Source organism: Salvia splendens, chromosome 6 (assembly GCF_004379255.2).
Source record: "Salvia splendens isolate huo1 chromosome 6, SspV2, whole genome shotgun sequence".
Classification (NCBI taxonomy): domain Eukaryota; kingdom Viridiplantae; phylum Streptophyta; class Magnoliopsida; order Lamiales; family Lamiaceae; genus Salvia; species Salvia splendens.
The window spans coordinates 21,475,798-21,496,447 of NC_056037.1; the positions used below are offsets into that span (position 1 = coordinate 21,475,798).

At 37.7% G+C, this 20,650-nt stretch overlaps 1 protein-coding gene across 1 annotated transcript; it reads left to right on the top strand.

Moving 5' to 3' along the window:
- The first annotated feature begins 5,121 nt into the window (after positions 1-5,121).
- Positions 5,122-5,667, top strand: LOC121808962 (secreted RxLR effector protein 161-like). Its single transcript, XM_042209519.1, has one exon. The coding sequence runs from the start codon at positions 5,122-5,124 to the stop codon at positions 5,665-5,667; it is 546 nt and encodes a 181-aa protein (XP_042065453.1).
- The last annotated feature ends 14,983 nt before the right edge of the window (positions 5,668-20,650 follow it).

Sequence of the window (20,650 nt, forward strand, 5' to 3'; positions counted from 1 at the left end):
CCTAGTCAGACCTGAATTCGATTTCAATAGGTCTAGTAGGGACAACTCCCTTGCTAAACAAATAGATAGACATTTCTCAAAATAAAACATGGCATGACAATAACCTTTGCAAACTTTATTTTCCTCAAAAACGTATTTGAAACATAAATCATTTTTCTATCAAGGTCGAGCATCATATCACATCATATCAACAAAGTCGAGCAGATCACAACCACAGCCACTCAATAAGCTATACATTGCAACACAGGACAATCACTTTCACTTTAAACCCATATATCTCACATAATCATGGAATAATTTCAATCACACTTAGAAGACATTTCGACACTTAACATGATGCACAAACCGATATATTAAATCGAAAGCTCTTGAAAAAAATACTGTAGTTCGAAAGCCCACAAAATACTTAGTTCGAAAGCCCACCTCGTTCGTTTAAAGCCTTAACTTGTGTTCCATTTCATTCTTGAAACGCGTGCATGAAGTCACTCATTGATTTAATGTACTCCGGCCTAATCTTCCATTCCAATCCATCTCCTTATCAAAAACAGTAGGCTCAAATATTAAAATTAATCATTTGTCCCAAACATTAAAATAAAACAAAGCCCAATACTTCATTACTTTTCACCTTAGATGAAATCCCAAAATGGGAGTGAAATTCATAATCTCTCTTCTTCACTGATTGCAGCACCGTGGTAATCACAGCAGCGAGTTCGTCACTTCGTTGTCCTCTAGGTGTTTCACGTCGCTGCCCCGGCCTTTCTCCTCACCGTCTCCATCACAGCACCGTCGCTGCTCGTCTTAGCTGCTGATCCAGAACGTTGCGCCTTGCCGTTTCTATCTCCTTCGCGTCGCCCCAGTTCTTGCGCCGAATCCACTGCGCCTCCGTCTCGGTCATCTCCTCTCTCTCTTCCTTCCCCAATTTCACAGTCATCTTCGTCTCCAAACTCTCTAACTCTCTAAATCTTTCGCCAACAAACACTCTCATATCTCTCTCTCAAACTCACGATCAACCACCCAAAACAACTCCTTCTCTCTCACTTCTCCATTACTACTTCTCACCACTACTGTTATCTCTATTCTCTTCCACAGCACCACTGCGCTCTCGATCTGCCGTCACCACCGAACAACCACTGTCGGATTCTTGCTGCTGCTCTCGCCTCGGTCCAGTCACCGCCGCTGCCTCCATCGATTTGAAACTGAATGAATAGTGGAGAAAGATCGTATGATATAGAAACGTGGGATCATGGGGCTATATGTATGTAGAAACCGATTTGGTTCCCTTTTTCAGCTTGTCAAAGCCTGATTTTGTGAAATAGAAATTGGGTGAGACGTTTAATTCTTGCATATTCAAAGTGGGGTGAAAAATTAATAAATCATTTGGGCTCATAATAATTGGATCTCAAGTCGGGGTGTGATAAAACAATCACTACAACAACAAAGAAACAAACACCATATATTACAACATTCACTAATTTTTCTATTACCCTATTGTTCTCCTTGCTTGATGATAAAATTGTGAGGATGATCACTGAGCTACACCAGCTACTTCAACGATTCAATTCAAGAGAGAAATGGAAGAAAAGGCTCGCTGAAGCTCACTCAAGCTTCAGATGTTCAGCTGCCGTCGGATGAAAGATTAGTATATGGAATAAGTCCTAGCCGTTGATCTAACTAGCGGTTAGTTCTTGAGGTTTTTAAATAGTCGGTTAGTTAGTTAGCTTGGTTTAGCTTTTCCCACTTTGCGATTCTTGTATAATCGATCGATTCTCTATGTGAAATAAGATTCAACATTCTCTCGAACTTCTTCATCTCTTATCAACATCAGCTCACGCAAATAATCCAAAAACATTTCCAACAAATTGGCGTCGTTTGTGGGACGAGGAGCGTGTTCTTGAGCTGTTCTGATTTTGCGTTTTTCTTAGGGGAAGCGAATCCGCGAAGACGATGGCTTCTAGGTTTGAGGCAGAAAAATTTACCGGCCAGAACGACTTTGCTCTTTGGAGAATGAAGATGCGAGCGATGTTAATCCAGCAGGGTTTGGCAAAGGCATTGTCGGCTGAAGAAGAGGGAGATAAGGGAAAGACAGCCGTGGATGAGAAGACGGCTGCCAAGAAAGCTGAGATTGAGGCAAAAGCGCATAGTGCAATCATGCTTAGCCTTGGTGATAAGGTGCTTCGCGAGGTTGCGAAGGAGAAAACGGCGGCGAGCATCTTGTCAAAACTGGAAGATCTTTACCTCACGAAATCTCTGGCGAATAGGCTGTTTATGAAGCAGCGCCTCTACTCCTATAGATTCTTGGAAGGAACTGGGGTTTTGGAGCAGTTGGAAGAGTTCAATAAGGTGGTGGATGACCTTGAGAACATCGATGTGTCGATAGGAGACGAGGACAAGGCAATCTTGCTAATGAACGCTATGCCACCATCTTTTAATCAATTTTGTGATGCTTTTCTATATGGTCGTGATAGAACCATCACATTACTTGAAGTTCAAACAGCTTTGAGAGCAAAATAACTTCAGAAATGTGAGTTGAAGACTACTGGATCGAATGCAGAGAGCCTCAACGTTAGAAAGTACAAAGGGAAGAAGTTGTTCAAGAAACCTCAAGAAACATTCAAGAATGCTTCAGTTGGTCAGAAGGAGACACGATCCTGCCATTGGTGTAAGAAGCTTGGTCACTTAAAGAAAGATTGTTTTGCTTGGAAGAGAAAGCAAGAAAGTGAAGGGAAGACGGTTAACTCAACTGAAGGAATGGAGGATGAGGAGGTGAATGAGGTTTTGAATGTGGTTGATGATAATGTTCTGGGGTCTTGGATTATGGACTCTGGCTGTAGCTTCCACATGTGTCCAAACATTGAGTGGTTTGAAGATATTGGTGAGGCCATTGGTTCTGTGGTACTTGGCAATAATCAAGTCTGCTCAATACAAGGTATTGGCTCTGTGAGATTGCAATCTGGTGATAAAAGAGGCACAATAGTGCTGAGTGGAGTTAGATACATTCCTGATGTAAAAAAGAATTTGATATCACTCGGTTTTCTGGAGAGAAAAGGGTGCTCCTTCAACTCTGTAAATGGCAAAATGGAGGTATGTAAGGATGGGAAAGTGCTTATGAGGGCAGAAAGGAGGGGGAGTCTGTAATATATGACTGCACTCATCTGCAGTAAGAACTCTGGTGAAGCACATCTTGTGGCATCTAGTACACTGAGCCAATGGCATACAAGGCTTGGTCATCCATCAATGGGGAGTTTGAAGGAGTTAGTTAAAAGGAGTGTTCTGCAGTGCTCAGGTGATGAGGTAACAGTCCCATGTGAGGAGTGCATTTTGGGAAAGGCTAAGAAATTGCCATACACCAGAAGCACTCACTCTTCCTCACAACCTCTAGACTATGCACATAGTGATCTTCGGGGCCCCTCTCAAGAGAAATCCATTGGGGGTGGTCGATATTACATGAGCATTATTGATGATCATTCAAGAAAGTTATGGCTATACATATTAAAAGAAAAATCTGAAGCCTTCAAGAAATTCAAGGAATGGTGTGCAGAGGTAGAGGCAGAAAGAGGCATGTGCTTGAAGTGTCTCAGAACTGATAATGGACTTGAATATCTATCTAAGGAGTTTGATGAGTTCTGTAAATCAAAGGGCATCAAAAGACACAGGACTGTACCATTAAACCCCCAACAAAATGGGGTAGCAGAGAGAGCAAATAGAACAATTCTGGAAAGAGAGAGATGCATGCTTCTTGCTTCTGGAATGGAAAAGAGATTTTGGGAAGAGGCAGCCTCTACTGCAGCCAAGCTCATGAACAAATGTCCATCCTCCAGCATAAATGGAGACACTCCAGATTTCAGATGGTGTGGGAGCTATGGCAGATACACTGAACTCAGAGCTTTTGGATGCAAGGCTTTTGCTCATGTGAAGCAAGGAAAATTGGAAGCTCGGGCATTGAAATGTGTAATGCTGGGGTATCAACCAGGAGTCAAGGGTTATAGGCTTTAGTGCATAGAGCCTGGAAATGGAAAAGTTATCATTAGTAGAGATGTAATATTCTGGGAAAATGACTTCCATTCAGAAAAAGGTCAGATGATATAAGTGCTGCAGCAATAAGTTCCACTTCTGAGATTGAGGTGGAGCCTACAATTCAGGTGGAGCCTGAACAATTTGATCAAACTATTGAGATGCCTTCTGATCCAGTGATGAGTGATCAAACCATTCAACAGCCTGATCCAACAAATCTGGAAACTGGAAACTTGCAAGGGATAGATCAAGAACTATCAAACCACCAGCCAAGTACTCAGATGCAGAATTCCTTTTCTATGCTTTATTAGTGGCAGAGGAGGTTGAATATTCAGAGCCTTGCTCTTATAATGAAGCTATGCAGAGTAAAGAATGGGAGAGGTGGATGCAGGCTATGATAGAGGAAATAAAATCCTTGTTAAAAATGGTACTTGGGTGTTGGTGGAGAAACCAGATGGAAGAAGAGTTGTAAGCTGTAAATGGATTTTTAATAAAAAGATTGAAGCTGCTGAGAGTGTGGGGTAAGGTTCAAAGCAAGGTTAGTGGCTAGGGGCTTCACATAAGAACAATGTGTTGGCTTTGATGAGGTTTTTAGCCCTTTAGTGAAGCATGCATCAATCAGGATACTGCTATCCATAGTGGCAAGAAGAGGATGGGAGCTAGAGCAGCTTGATGTAAAAATGGTCTTCTTGCATAGAGATCTCAGAGAGATAATTTATATGCAGCAGCCTGAGGGCTTCATTAGACCAAAAGATAAAGGAATGGTCTGTCTCTTAAAGAAAAGCATATATGGCTTGAAGCAGGCTAGCAGGCAATGGCATAGGAAGTTTGATGATCATATGCTCAACACTGGTTTTGTGAGCTTCAAGTTTGATGAATGTGTTTACATTAAGCATGAAGGTGGAGCTGTTGTGGCTTACTTATTACTTTATGTTGATGACATGTTGTTGGCTGGAGCATGTAAACAAGAAATCCAGAAAGTTAAAAATGGTTTAAGATCAGCATTTGAGATGAAGGATCTGAGGCCAACCAAACGAATTCTGGGGATAAACATTATCAGAGATATGAGGGAGAAAGATATGGCTAACTCAGTATGACTATGTCTCAAGAATGCTCAGAAAATTTGGGCTTGAAAATGTGAAAGAAGTGTCAGTTCCTATGGGTCAGCACTATAATATCTCAATGGACCAAAGACCAAAATCTGATGCAAAAGCAGCTGAAATGCAGAAGATACCTTATGCAAGTATAATTAGCAGTGCTATGTATGCTATGATTAGCACAAGGCCTGACATAGCTCAAGCTGTGTCTGCAACCAGCAGGTACATGTCAAACCATAGGAAGGAGCACTGGTTAGCTCTGAGGTGGTTGATGAAATATCAGAAAGGAGCCAGCAACATTGGAATCTTGTTTGATGGTGCAAAGGAGTGTACAGATGATGCTTTGATGGGGTGGTCAGATTCTGATTATGCAGGAAACATAGACACTAGAAGGTCCCAGTCTGTCTACATATTTACACTCTATGGTGCTGCTATAAGTTGGAAGAGTAGCCTTCAAGCTGTGGTTGCATTGTCCACAACAGAGGCAGAATTTATGGCTCTAGCAGCTACAGTCAAGGAGAGTTTCTGGCTCAGGGGTATATTGAAAGACTTTGGATAGTTCAAGAGGCAGTGGCTATTGGCTGTGACAATTCAAGTGCATTATGCTTAGCCAAACATCAAGTGTACCAAAAAGGAGCAAGCACATCGACATGCGCTTACACTTCATTCGGGAGAAGATAGAAGAGGGTGAGGTGAAAGTGTTCAAGGTGAACACGGCTGAGAATCCAGCCGATATGCTAACAAAACCATTGCCCAAGAGCAAGCTTGATTTGTGTATGGAGCTTGTGAATATATGCGAAATGAAGTAATGGTGAGCTAAGTAATCAATGTGGAGATTTGTGAGGATGATCACTGAGCTACACCAACTACTTCAACGATTCAATTCACGAGAGAAATGGAAGAAAAGGCTCGCTGAAGCCCACTCAAGCTTCGGATGTTCAGCTACCGTCGGATGAAAGATTAGTATATGGAATAAGTCCTAGCCGTTGATCTAACTAGCCGTTAGTTCTTGAGTTGTTTAAATAGTCGGTTAGTTAGTTAGTTTAGTTTAGCTTTTCCCACTTTGCGATTCTTGTATAATCGATCGATTCTCTCTGTGAAATAAGATTCAACATTCTCTCGAACTTCATCTCTTATCAACATCAGCTCACACAAATAATCCAAAAACATTTCCAACAAAAATCAAGCCAAAACTCTCAAAATCAGATCTGAGCAGTGAGGTTGAGGAAGTCACGACGTCGTCTACGTCGATAGGCTCACACTACTTGAGAAACGACATTCTTTTCTTTCGCAAACGAAGTATAGCTTCCTCTTTGTAGGTTTCCCTTGCCTGCAGACGATACAGAGTGAAGCAACCGTGTTGCAGTTGTGTAACACCCCAACTTTTTATACCTATTTTATTTCTTTTAGTTGGGACCAATTTTAAGAAGCTGAAATATTAATTAATTATTCTAATCCTGCAGTCAAATCCTCAGTCAACATGAATTCCTTCTCCTAACCTCATTCTACACGGTTTATTCATCAATATCTCCATCTTCTCTAAAATCTCTCCAACAAACCAAATCTCCACATAATTTATTGTATATCTCTTCCCATAAAAATCAGCCACTCCTTTTCTATTACGGAAATTTTGGCAGCACCACCTGAAAAATAGGAACAAGAACAATTAAGGTTTCATCTATATATCACACGTCTCCATCTTTCATAAATCTGGGATAGAAATAGGGAAAGAACCGTTAGTTACAGAGTTTACATTGATGGAACAAAACGAATTGACAGAGAGATGAGTGATGGTGATCGAAAGAGGAAAGGAGATGGAGGCATGTGAAGCGTTAAGAGTTCTTTCTATGAAATCGGAGACATGAGAGTGAAGAGGGGATGACGAGAGATAGATGGAGGAGTGACAGCGGCGGTGCGATGCTGATCGGGACAGCGATGGCACTGCACGTCTGCTCGACGAATCCCGAACAGCAGCAGCAGCGACTGAGCGGCGGCTGTGGCCGAGACGGGCTGAATTTTGATAGACATCCACGACTTGTCTCGAGTCGACGGTGAAGGGGCTAGAACAGCAGTCCGACGAACTCGCGAGGCGACGACGTCAACTGCACCTTGGCAGCAGCAAGGCTGCTATCTGACTGAGGGAAAAAGTAAGGAGCGCTGGCTGCAGGCGATGACGACCGAGCAGCGACGAAGCTGTCCGCATGCAGTGACAACAGCGGTGTGAGGAAGGCAGCGAAGGAGATGGAAGCGGCGACGACGCTGCAATTTGGAGCGTGGGGCAGCGGCGATGGAGAGACCAGGCTGGACGGAGGAAGGGTGAACCAACGAGCAGCAGCATCAGCTCCTGCTGCGTCGCGGCATTGGCGGCGGTGGGGCTGTGCTTTTGCCGGCGACAACCAGCGAGAGAGAGAGAGGAAGAGGAATGGAGGCGCCGCTGATTTCCCTCAAGTAGGGTTTTGTTTGGAAAAAAGAATGCATGGGACGATGGAGTATTTTATGAGCTATTCTTTTTTTTAAGGATTTTGGCCATAAGTGGGCCGATTCTGGCAAATTAAAGAAATAAGTTGGGGATGTTATTAGGCAAATCAAGGGGTGACGTCATGCACACTTTTCAAAAATGGAATGGAACACAAGTTAAGGCTTTAAACGAACGAGGTGGGCTTTCGAACTAAAGTGTTTTTAAGAGCTTTCGTTTTAAGATATCGGTTTGAGCATCATGTTATGTGTGATTGATTTATTATATTTATTCCAATGATGAGGCGAGATATGTAATCAAAGTGAAAGTGTTGTTGTGCATGTTATGTGGTGCTATGTGTTGATTTATTGAGTGATATTATAAATTGCTTAGCTTTGATGATGTGATGTGAATTGATGATCGACCTTGACGGAAAAGTGATTTGTGTTTCAAATACGTTTTTGAGGAAAATAAAGTTTGCAAAGGGAATACCATGCCATATTTTGTTTTGAGAAATGCCTATTTGTTTGTTTAGCAAGGGAGTTGTCCCTACTAGACCTATTGAAATCGAATTCGGGTCTGACTAGGGAGTGAGTACCTACTCAGGCTAGTGTACACCAATGGGGATCGTGAGCCGTCTTTTGGGTCGGCCGGTCCATTGATTGAGTTTGCGGCCACATTCTCGTTTCACATTATGTTGTTGATGTTGATGAGATTGATGTTGATGTTGATGATTGCTTAGTGGGGAGTGAGTCCCTACTATGAGTTTAATCGAATTCGGGTCCTAGCAAGGGTGCGTCCCTACTCGGACTAGTGTACACGATGAGGACCGTGAGTCATCGAACGGGTTGGCCGATTTTCGTGCTCGTGGAAAGTGGCCCCCTTACATGGCACCCTAAAGAACAAATATGGCAGTTTCTTAAATAATTCAAGGAGAAATGGTTGTGTTTTGAAATGATGAAGAAAAACGATTTGAGGATGAGTTGAAAGTTTGTGTTTGAGATATTTTTAGTGTCTCGGGCCTTTTCAAGTTAAAACCCCGAGGTCACTCAATGGTGGCATAATATAACTGTTTTTATAAAATTGTTTTGGCATTTGTCCACTGAGTGCATCAAGTACTCAGCCCTGCATTTCTTTTTAAAAAAAATGTGCAGGTTGAGCGGTGACGAGCGCGGTGGGTGTTGAGCATAAAAGTGAAGAATGTCTATCAAATGTCTAGAATATGTTGTGTCTTCATACATAGCATTATTCTACTCTCGAAATGCTTCCACTGAATGTTGTTTCTTTTGAGTTTATGTATTGTTGGGATATAATCCCTTTGAGTTGTCAATTGTTAAAATGATACTCTGATTTTTATTCAAGCTATTCTCATTTGTTTCGAACTATGGTCGAGTTGTGTTGTTTTCCCCTTTCTTCCCCGCTTCTTTAATCCTCCCCTAGTCGTGATCAACCGTGTTTTCTATCCTTAGAAAATGCGGGCGTGACAAAGTGGTATCAGAGCAATTTTTATTTCCGCTCTGGACCCGAGAGTCTTTTTCAGCCCTAGTCTAGATTCGATTCGCTAGACTAAAATAAGGTTAAATTTGGAATGCTCAACATCCCGTTTCGCCACGCTCAACCAAGAAAGAGGTAATATATTTTTATGTGAAAATTTTTATGAGTAAACTTTGGAGAAAGGAAGAAGAGAAAATTTTTTAGAAAGAAAGATGAGAAAATTTTTATAAGGAGGGAGTAGAATCTTTCTATTGAGGGATTGATTTCGAGTTGAGAAGAGTATTTGCTGATGTTTGAGAAAAAAACGAGTTTTTGATGAGGGACGACGGATTGTATGTTCAAGAAGTGGAAGATAGCGAAGACGAAATGAAGTTCAAACGCAAAAGAGCGTGCAAGACAAGGAGGGATGATGCGAAGTGCGCGATTTAATTTAATATAGTCTAATCTCGCGTAATTTATTAAAAGTGGCAGCGATGTGACTTTCAACTACAATGTTAATTAAACGATATGAGAAAGCTGCTTGAAAGACAATATGATGGAGAAATTCTATATTCGAAGGACGTAAGCAAATTTCGGGACGAAATTTTTGTTAAGATGGGTAGATTGTAACACCCCAACTTTTTATACCTATTTTATTTCTTTTAGTTGGGACCAATTTTAAGAAGCTGAAATATTAATTAATTATTCTAATCCTGCAGTCAAATCCTCAGTCAACATGAATTCCTTCTCCTAACCTCATTCTACACGGTTTATTCATCAATATCTCCATCTTCCCTAAAATCTTTCCAACAAACCAAATCTCCACATAATTTATTATATATCTCTTCCCACAAAAATCAGCCACTCCTTTTCTGTTACGGAAATTTTGATGTGTGAACTATTTTACTATTTCCTACGCTTTCCCTGAACGACAAAAATAAAAAGAATGCGAGGAAGATTTCAAGAAGTGGAAGATAGCGTAGACGAAATGAAGTTTAAATGCAAAAGAGCGTGCAAGACAAGGAGGGATGATGCGAAGTGCGCGATTTAATTTAATATAGTCTAATCTCGCGTAATTTATTAAAAGTGGCAGCGATGTGACTTTCAACTACAATGTTAATTAAACGACATGAGGAAGCTGCTTGGAAGACAAGATGATGGAGAAATTCTATATTCGAAGGACGTAAGCAAATTTCGGGACGAAATTTTTGTAAAGATGGGTAGATTTTAACAACCCAACTTTTTATAATTATTTTATTTCTTTTAGTTGGGACCAATTTTAAGAAGCTGAAATATTAATTAATTATTCGAATCCTGTAGTCAAATCCTTAGTCAACATGAATTCCTTCTCCTAACCTCATTCTACACGGTTTATACATCAATATCTCCATCTTCCCTAAAATCTTTCCAACAAACCAAATCTCCACATAATTTATTATATATCTCTTCCCACAAAAATCAGCCACTCCTTTTCTGTTACGGAAATTTTGATGTGTGAACTATTTTACTATTTCCTACGTTTTCCCTGAACGACAAAAATAAAAAGAATGCGAGGAAGATTTCAAGAAGTGGAAGATAGCGAAGACGAAATGAAGTTTAAACGCAAAAGAGCGTGCAAGACAAGGAGGGATGATGCGAAGTGCGCGATTTAATTTAATATAGTCTAATCTCGCGTAATTTATTAAAAGTGGCAGCGATGTGACTTTCAACTACAATGTTAATTAAACGATATGAGAAAGCTGCTTGAAAGACAAGATGATGGAGAAATTCTATATTCGAAGGACGTAAGCAAATTTCGGGACGAAATTTTTGTTAAGATGGGTAGATTGTAACACCCCAACTTTTTATACCTATTTTATTTCTTTTAGTTGGGACCAATTTTAAGAAGCTGAAATATTAATTAATTATTCTAATCCTGCAGTCAAATCCTCAGTCAACATGAATTCCTTCTCCTAACCTCATTCTACACGGTTTATTCATCAATATCTCCATCTTCCCTAAAATCTTTCCAACAAACCAAATCTCCACATAATTTATTATATATCTCTTCCCACAAAAATCAGCCACTCTTTTTCTGTTACGGAAATTTTGATGTGTGAACTATTTTACTATTTCCTACGTTTTCCCTGAACGACAAAAATAAAAAGAATACGAGGAAGATTTCAAGAAGTGGAAGATAGCGAAGACGAAATGAAGTTCAAACGCAAAAGAGCGTGCAAGACAAGGAGGGATGATGCGAAGTGCGCGATTTAATTTAATATAGTCTAATCTCGCGTAATTTATTAAAAGTGGTAGCGATGTGACTTTCAACTACAATGTTAATTAAACGACATGAGGAAGCTGCTTGGAAGACAAGATGATGGAGAAATTCTATATTCGAAGGACGTAAGCAAATTTCGGGACGAAATTTTTGTTAAGATGGGTAGATTGTAACAACCCAACTTTTTATACTTATTTTATTTCTTTTAGTTGGGACCAATTTTAAGAAGCTGAAATATTAATTAATTATTCGAATCATGTAGTCAAATCCTCAGTCAACATGAATTCCTTCTCCCAACCTCATTCTACACGGTTTATACATCAATTTCTCCATCTTCCCTAAAATCTTTCCAACAAACCAAATCTCCACATAATTTATTATATATCTCTTCCCACAAAAATCAGCCACTCCTTTTCTGTTTCGGAAATTTTGATGTGTGAACTATTTTACTATTTCCTACGTTTTCTTTGAACGACAAAAATAAAAAGAATGCGAGGAAGATTTCAAGAAGTGGAAGATAGCGAAGACGAAATGAAGTTTAAATGCAAAAGAGCGTGCAAGACAAGGAGGGATGATGCGAAGTGCGCGATTTAATTTAATATAGTCTAATCTCGCGTAATTTATTAAAAGTGGCAGCGATGTGACTTTCAACTACAATGTTAATTAAACGACATGAGGAAGCTGCATGGAAGACAAGATGATGGAGAAATTCTATATTCGAAGGACGTAAGCAAATTGCGGGACGAAATTTTTGTCAAGATGGGTAGATTGTAACAACCCAACTTTTTATACTTATTTTATTTCTTTTAGTTGGGACCAATTTTAAGAAGCTGAAATATTAATTAATTATTCAAATCCTGTAGTCAAATCCTCAGTCAACATGAATTCCTTCTCCTAACCTCATTCTACACGGTTTATACATCAATATCTCCATCTTCCCTAAAATCTTTCCAACAAACCAAATCTCCACATAATTTATTATATATCTCTTCCCACAAAAATCAGCCACTCCTTTTCTGTTACGGAAATTTTGATGTGTGAACTATTTTACTATTTCCTACGTTTTCCCTGAACGACAAAAATAAAAAGATGGGTAGATTGTAACACCCCAACTTTTTATACCTATTTTATTTCTTTTAGTTGGGACCAATTTTAAGAAGCTGAAATATTAATTAATTATTCTAATCCTGCAGTCAAATCCTCAGTCAACATGAATTCCTTCTCCTAACCTCATTCTACACGGTTTATTCATCAATATCTCCATCTTCCCTAAAATCTTTCCAACAAACCAAATCTCCACATAATTTATTATATATCTCTTCCCACAAAAATCAGCCACTCCTTTTCTGTTACGGAAATTTTGATGTGTGAACTATTTTACTATTTCCTACGCTTTCCCTGAACGACAAAAATAAAAAGAATACGAGGAAGATTTCAAGAAGTGGAAGATAGCGAAGACGAAATGAAGTTCAAATGCAAAAGAGCATGCAAGACAAGGAGGGATGATGCGAAGTGCGCTATTTAATTTAATATAGTCTAATCTCGCGTAATTTATTAAAAGTGGCAGCGATGTGACTTTCAACTACAATGTTAATTAAACGACATGAGGAAGCTGCTTGGAAGACAAGATGATGGAGAAATTCTATATTCGAAGGACGTAAGCAAATTTTGGGACGAAATTTTTGTCAAGATGGGTAGATTGTAACAACCCAACTTTTTATACTTATTTTATTTCTTTTAGTTGGGACCAATTTTAAGAAGCTGAAATATTAATTAATTATTCAAATCCTGTAGTCAAATCCTCAGTCAACATGAATTCCTTCTCCTAACCTCATTCTACACGGTTTATACATCAATATCTCCATCTTCCCTAAAATCTTTCCAACAAACCAAATCTCCACATAATTTATTATATATCTCTTCCCACAAAAATCAGCCACTCTTTTTCTGTTACGGAAATTTTGATGTGTGAACTATTTTACTATTTCCTACGTTTTCCCTGAACGACAAAAATAAAAAGAATACGAGGAAGATTTCAAGAAGTGGAAGATAGCGAAGACGAAATGAAGTTCAAACGCAAAAGAGCGTGCAAGACAAGGAGGGATGATGCGAAGTGCGCGATTTAATTTAATATAGTCTAATCTCGCGTAATTTATTAAAAGTGGTAGCGATGTGACTTTCAACTACAATGTTAATTAAACGACATGAGGAAGCTGCTTGGAAGACAAGATGATGGAGAAATTCTATATTCGAAGGACGTAAGCAAATTTCGGGACGAAATTTTTGTTAAGATGGGTAGATTGTAACAACCCAACTTTTTATACTTATTTTATTTCTTTTAGTTGGGACCAATTTTAAGAAGCTGAAATATTAATTAATTATTCAAATCTTGTAGTCAAATCCTCAGTCAACATGAATTCCTTCTCCTAACCTCATTCTACACGGTTTATACATCAATATCTCCATCTTCCCTAAAATCTTTCCAACAAACCAAATCTCCACATAATTTATTATATATCTCTTCCCACAAAAATCAGCCACTCTTTTTCTGTTACGGAAATTTTGATGTGTGAACTATTTTACTATTTCCTACGTTTTCCATGAACGACAAAAATAAAAAGAATGCGAGGAAGATTTCAAGAAGTGGAAGATAGCGAAGACGAAATGAAGTTTAAACGCAAAAGAGCGTGCAAGACAAGGAGGGATGATGCGAAGTGCGCGATTTAATTTAATATAGTCTAATCTCGCGTAATTTATTAAAAGTGGTAGCGATGTGACTTTCAACTACAATGTTAATTAAACGACATGAGGAAGCTGCTTGGAAGACAAGATGATGGAGAAATTCTATATTCGAAGGACGTAAGCAAATTTCGGGACGAAATTTTTGTTAAGATGGGTAGATTGTAACAACCCAACTTTTTATACTTATTTTATTTCTTTTAGTTGGGACCAATTTTAAGAAGCTGAAATATTAATTAATTATTCGAATCATGTAGTCAAATCCTCAGTCAACATGAATTCCTTCTCCTAACCTCATTCTACACGGTTTATACATCAATTTCTCCATCTTACCTAAAATCTTTCCAACAAACAATATCTCCACATAATTTATTATATATCTCTTCCCACAAAAATCAGCCACTCCTTTTCTGTTTCGGAAATTTTGATGTGTGAACTATTTTACTATTTCCTACGTTTTCCATGAACGACAAAAATAAAAAGAATGCGAGGAAGATTTCAAGAAGTGGAAGATAGCGAAGACGAAATGAAGTTTAAATGCAAAAGAGCGTGCAAGACAAGGAGGGATGATGCGAAGTGCGCGATTTAATTTAATATAGTCTAATCTCGCGTAATTTATTAAAAGTGGCAGCGATGTGACTTTCAACACAATGTTAATTAAACGACATGAGGAAGCTGCTTGGAAGACAAGATGATGGAGAAATTCTATATTCGAAGGACGTAAGCAAATTGCGGGACGAAATTTTTGTCAAGATGGGTTGATTGTAACAACCCAACTTTTTATACTTATTTTATTTCTTTTAGTTGGGACCAATTTTAAGAAGCTGAAATATTAATTAATTATTCAAATCCTGTAGTCAAATCCTCAGTCAACATGAATTCCTTCTCCTAACCTCATTCTACACGGTTTATACATCAATATCTCCATCTTCCCTAAAATCTTTCCAACAAACCAAATCTCCACATAATTTATTATATATCTCTTCCCACAAAAATCAGCCACTCCTTTTCTGTTTCGGAAATTTTGATGTGTGAACTATTTTACTATTTCCTACGTTTTCCATGAACGACAAAAATAAAAAGAATGCGAGGAAGATTTCAAGAAGTGGAAGATAGCGAAGACGAAATGAAGTTCAAATGCAAAAGAGCGTGCAAGACAAGGAGGGATGATGCGAAGTGCGCTATTTAATTTAATATAGTCTAATCTCGCGTAATTTATTAAAAGTGGCAGCGATGTGACTTTCAACTACAATGTTAATTAAACGACATGAGGAAGCTGCTTGGAAGACAAGATGATGGAGAAATTCTATATTCGAAGGACGTAAGCAAATTTTGGGACGAAATTTTTGTCAAGATGGGTAGATTGTAACAACCCAACTTTTTATACTTATTTTATTTCTTTTAGTTGGGACCAATTTTAAGAAGCTGAAATATTAATTAATTATTCAAATCCTGTAGTCAAATCCTCAGTCAACATGAATTCCTTCTCCTAACCTCATTCTACACGGTTTATACATCAATATCTCCATCTTCCCTAAAATCTTTCCAACAAACCAAATCTCCACATAATTTATTATATATCTCTTCCCACAAAAATCAGCCACTCCTTTTCTGTTACGGAAATTTTGATTTGTGAACTATTTTACTATTTCCTACGTTTTCCCTGAACGACAAAAATAAAAAGAATACGAGGAAGATTTCAAGAAGTGGAAGATAGCGAAGACGAAATGAAGTTCAAACGCAAAAGTGCGTGCAAGACAAGAAGGGATAATGCGAACTGCGCGATTTAATTTAATATAGTCTAATCTCGCGTAATTTATTAAAAGTGGCAGCGATGTGACTTTCAACTACAATGTTAATTAAACGACATGAGGAAGCTGCTTGGAAGACAAGATGATGGAGAAATTCTATATTCGAAGGACGTAAGCAAATTTCGGGACGAAATTTTTGTTAAGTTGGGTAGATTGTAACAACCCAACTTTTTATACCTATTTCATTTTTTTAGTTGGGACCAATTTTAAGAAGCTGAAATATTAATTAATTATTCGAATCCTGTAGTCAAATCCTCAGTCAACATGAATTCCTTCTCCTAACCTCATTCTACACGGTTTATACATCAATATCTCCATCTTCCCTAAAATCTTTCCAACAAACCAAATCTCCACATAATTTATTATATATCTCTTCCCACAAAAATCAGCCACTCCTTTTCTGTTACGGAAATTTTGATGTGTGAACTATTTTACTATTTCCTACGTTTTCCCTGAACGACAAAAATAAAAAGAATACGAGGAAGATTTCAAGAAGTGGAAGATAGCGAAGACGAAATGAAATTCAAACGCAAAAGAGCGTGCAAGACAAGGAGGGATGATGCGAACTGCGCGATTTAATTTAATATAGTCTAATCTCGCGTAATTTATTAAAAGTGGCAGCGATGTAACTTTTAACTACAATGTTAATTAAACGATATGAGGAAGCTGCTTGGAAGACAAGATGATGGAGAAATTCTATATTCGAAGGACGTAAGCAAATTTCGGGACGAAATTTTGGTTAAGATGGGTAGATTGTAATACCCCAACTTTTTATACCTATTTTATTTCTTTTAGTTGGGACCAATTTTAAGAAGCTGAAATATTAATTAATTATTCTAATCCTGCAGTCAAATCCTCAGTCAACATGAATTCCTTCTCTTAACCTCATTCTACACGGTTTATTCATCAATATCTCCATCTTCCCTAAAATCTTTCCAACAAACCAAATCTCCACATAATTTATTATATATCTCTACCCACAAAAATCAGCCACTCCTTTTCTGTTACGGAAATTTTGATGTGTGAACTATTTTACTATCTCCTATGTTTTCCCTGAACGACAAAAATAAAAAGAATACGAGGAAGATTTCCAGAAGTGGAAGATAGCGAAGACGAAATGAAGTTCAAACGCAAAAGTGCGTGCAAGACAAGGAGGGATGATGCGAACTGCGCGATTTAATTTAATAAAGTCTAATCTCGCGTAATTTATTAAAAGTGGCTGCGACGTGACTTTCAACTACAATGTTAATTAAACGACATGAGGAAGCTGCTTGGAAGACAAGATGATGGAGAAATTCTATATTCGAAGGACGTAAGCAAATTTCGGGACGAAATTTTTGTTAAGATGGGTAGATTGTAACAACCCAACTTTTTATACTTATTTTATTTCTTTTAGTTGGGACCAATTTTAAGAAGCTGAAATATTAATTAATTATTCGAATCATGTAGTCAAATCCTCAGTCAACATGAATTCCTTCTCCTAACCTCATTCTACACGGTTTATACATCAATTTCTCCATCTTCCCTAAAATCTTTCCAACAAACAAAATCTCCACATAATTTATTATATATCTCTTCCCACAAAAATCAGCCACTCCTTTTCTGTTTCGGAAATTTTGATGTGTGAACTATTTTACTATTTCCTACGTTTTCCCTGAACGACAAAAATAAAAAGAATGCGAGGAAGATTTCAAGAAGTGGAAGATAGCGAAGACGAAATGAAGTTTAAATGCAAAAGAGCGTGCAAGACAAGGAGGGATGATGCGAAGTGCGCGATTTAATTTAATATAGTCTAATCTCGAGTAATTTATTAAAAGTGGCAGCGATGTGACTTTCAACTACAATGTTAATTAAACGACATGAGGAAGCTGCTTGGAAGACAAGATGATGGAGAAATTCTATATTCGAAGGACGTAAGCAAATTTTGGGACGAAATTATTGTCAAGATGGGTAGATTGTAACAACCCAACTTTTTATACTTGTTTTATTTCTTTTAGTTGGGACCAATTTTAAGAAGCTGAAATATTAATTAATTATTCAAATCCTGTAGTCAAATCCTCAGTCAACATGAATTCCTTCTCCTAACCTCATTCTACACGGTTTATACATCAATATCTCCATCTTCCCTAAAATCTTTCCAACAAACCAAATCTCCACATAATTTATTATATATCTCTTCCCACAAAAATCAGCCACTCCTTTTCTGTTACGGAAATTTTGATGTGTGAACTATTTTACTATTTCCTACGTTTTCCCTGAACGACAAAAATAAAAAGAATACGAGGAAGATTTCAAGAAGTGGAAGATAGCGAAGACGAAATGAAATTCAAACGCAAAAGAGCGTGCAAGACAAGGAGGGATGATGCGAACTGCGCGATTTAATTTAATATAGTCTAATCTCGCGTAATTTATTAAAAGTGGCAGCGATGTGACTTTAACTACAATGTTAATTAAACGATATGAGGAAGCTGCTTGGAAGACAAGATGATGGGGAAATTCTATATTCGAAGGACGTAAGCAAATTTCGGGACGAAATTTTGGTTAAGATGGGTAGATTGTAATACCCCAACTTTTTATACCTATTTTATTTCTTTTAGTTGGGACCAATTTTAAGAAGCTGAAATATTAATTAATTATTCTAATCCTGCAGTCAAATCCTCAGTCAACATGAATTCCTTCTCCTAACCTCATTCTACACGGTTTATTCATCAATATCTCCATCTTCCCTAAAATCTTTCCAACAAACCAAATCTCCACATAATTTATTATATATCTCTACCCACAAAAATCAGCCACTCCTTTTCTGTTACGGAAATTTTGATGTGTGAACTATTTTACTATTTCCTATGTTTTCCCTGAACGACAAAAATAAAAAGAATACGAGGAAGATTTCAAGAAGTGGAAGATAGCGAAGACGAAATGAAGTTCAAACGCAAAAGTGCGTGCAAGACAAGGAGGGATGATGCGATTTGCGCGATTTAATTTAATAAAGTCTAATCTCGCGTAATTTATTAAAAGTGGCTGCGATGTGACTTTCAACTACAATGTTAATTAAACGACATGAGGAAGCTGCTTGGAAGACAAGATGATGGAGAAATTCTATATTCGAAGGACGTAAGCAAATTTCGGGACGAAATTTTTGTTAAGATGGGTAGATTGTAACAACCCAACTTTTTATACTTATTTTATTTCTTTTAGTTGGGACCAATTTTAAGAAGCTGAAATATTAATTAATTATTCGAATCATGTAGTCAAATCCTCAGTCAACATGAATTCCTTCTCCTAACCTCATTCTACACGGTTTATACATCAATTTCTCCATCTTCCCTAAAATCTTTCCAACAAACAAAATCTCCACATAATTTATTATATATCTCTTCCCACAAAAATCAGCCACTCCTTTTCTGTTACGGAAATTTTGATGTGTGAACTATTTTACTATTTCCTACGTTTTCCCTGAACGACAAAAATAAAAAGAATACGAGGAAGATTTCAAGAAGTGGAAGATAGCGAAGACGAAATGAAGTTCAAACGCAAAAGAGCGTGCAAGACAAGGAGGGATGATGCGAACTGCGCGATTTAATTTAATAAAGTCTAATCTCGCGTAATTTATTAAAAGTGGCAGCGATGTGACTTTCAACTACAATGTTAATTAAACGACATGAGGAAGCTGCTTGGAAGACAAGATGATGGAGAAATTCTATATTCGAAGGACGTAAGCAAATTTCGAGACGAAATTTTTGTTAAGATGGGTAGATTGTAATACCCCAACTTTTTATACCTATTTTATTTCTTTTAGTTGGGACCAATTTTAAGAAGCTGAAATATTAATTAATTATTCTAATCCTGCAGTCAAATCCTCAGTCAACATGAATTCCTTCTCCTAACCTCATTCTACACGGTTTATACATCAATATCTCCATCTTCCCTAAAATCTTTCCAACAAACCAAATCTCCACATAATTTATTATATATCTCTTCCCACAAAAATCAGCCACTCCTTTTCTGTTACGGAAATTTTGATGTGTGAACTATTTAACTATTTCCTACGTTTTCCCTGAACGACAAAAATAAAAAGAATACGAGGAAGATTTCAAGAAGTGGAAGATAGCGAAGACGAAATGAAGTTCAAAAGCAAAAGAGCGTGCAAGACAAGGAAGGATGATGCGAAGTGCGCGATTTAATTTAATATAGTCTAATCTCGCGTAATTTATTAAAAGTGGCAGCGATGTGACTTTCAACTACAATGTTAATTAAACGACATGAGGAAGCTGCTTGGAAGACAAGATGATGGAGAAATTCTATATTCGAAGGACGTAAGCAAATTTCGGGACGAAATTTTTGTTAAGATGGGTAGATTGTAACACCCCAACTTTTTATACCTATTTTATTTCTTTTAGTTGGGACCAATTTTAAGAAGCTGAAATATTAATTAATTATTCAAATCCTGTAGTCAAATCCTCAGTCAACATGAATTCCTTCTCCTAACCTCATTCTACACGGTTTATACATCAATATCTCCATCTTCCCTAAAATCTTTCCAACAAACCAAATCTCCACATAATTTATTATATATCTCTTCCCACAAAAATCAGCCACTCCTTTTCTGTTACGGAAATTTTGATGTGTGAACTATTTTACTATTTCCTACGTTTTCCCTGAACGACAAAAATAAAAAGAATACGAGGAAGATTTCAAGAAGTGGAAGATAGCGAAGACGAAATGAAGTTCAAACGCAAAAGAGCGTGCAAGACAAGGAGGGATGATGCGAACTGCGCGATTTAATTTAATATAGTCTAATCTC

Coding starts and splice junctions, on each gene's coding strand:
- LOC121808962 (XM_042209519.1), top strand. CDS start 5,122: ATGCTCAGAAAATTTGGGCTTGAAAATGTGAAAGAAGTGTCAGTTCCT.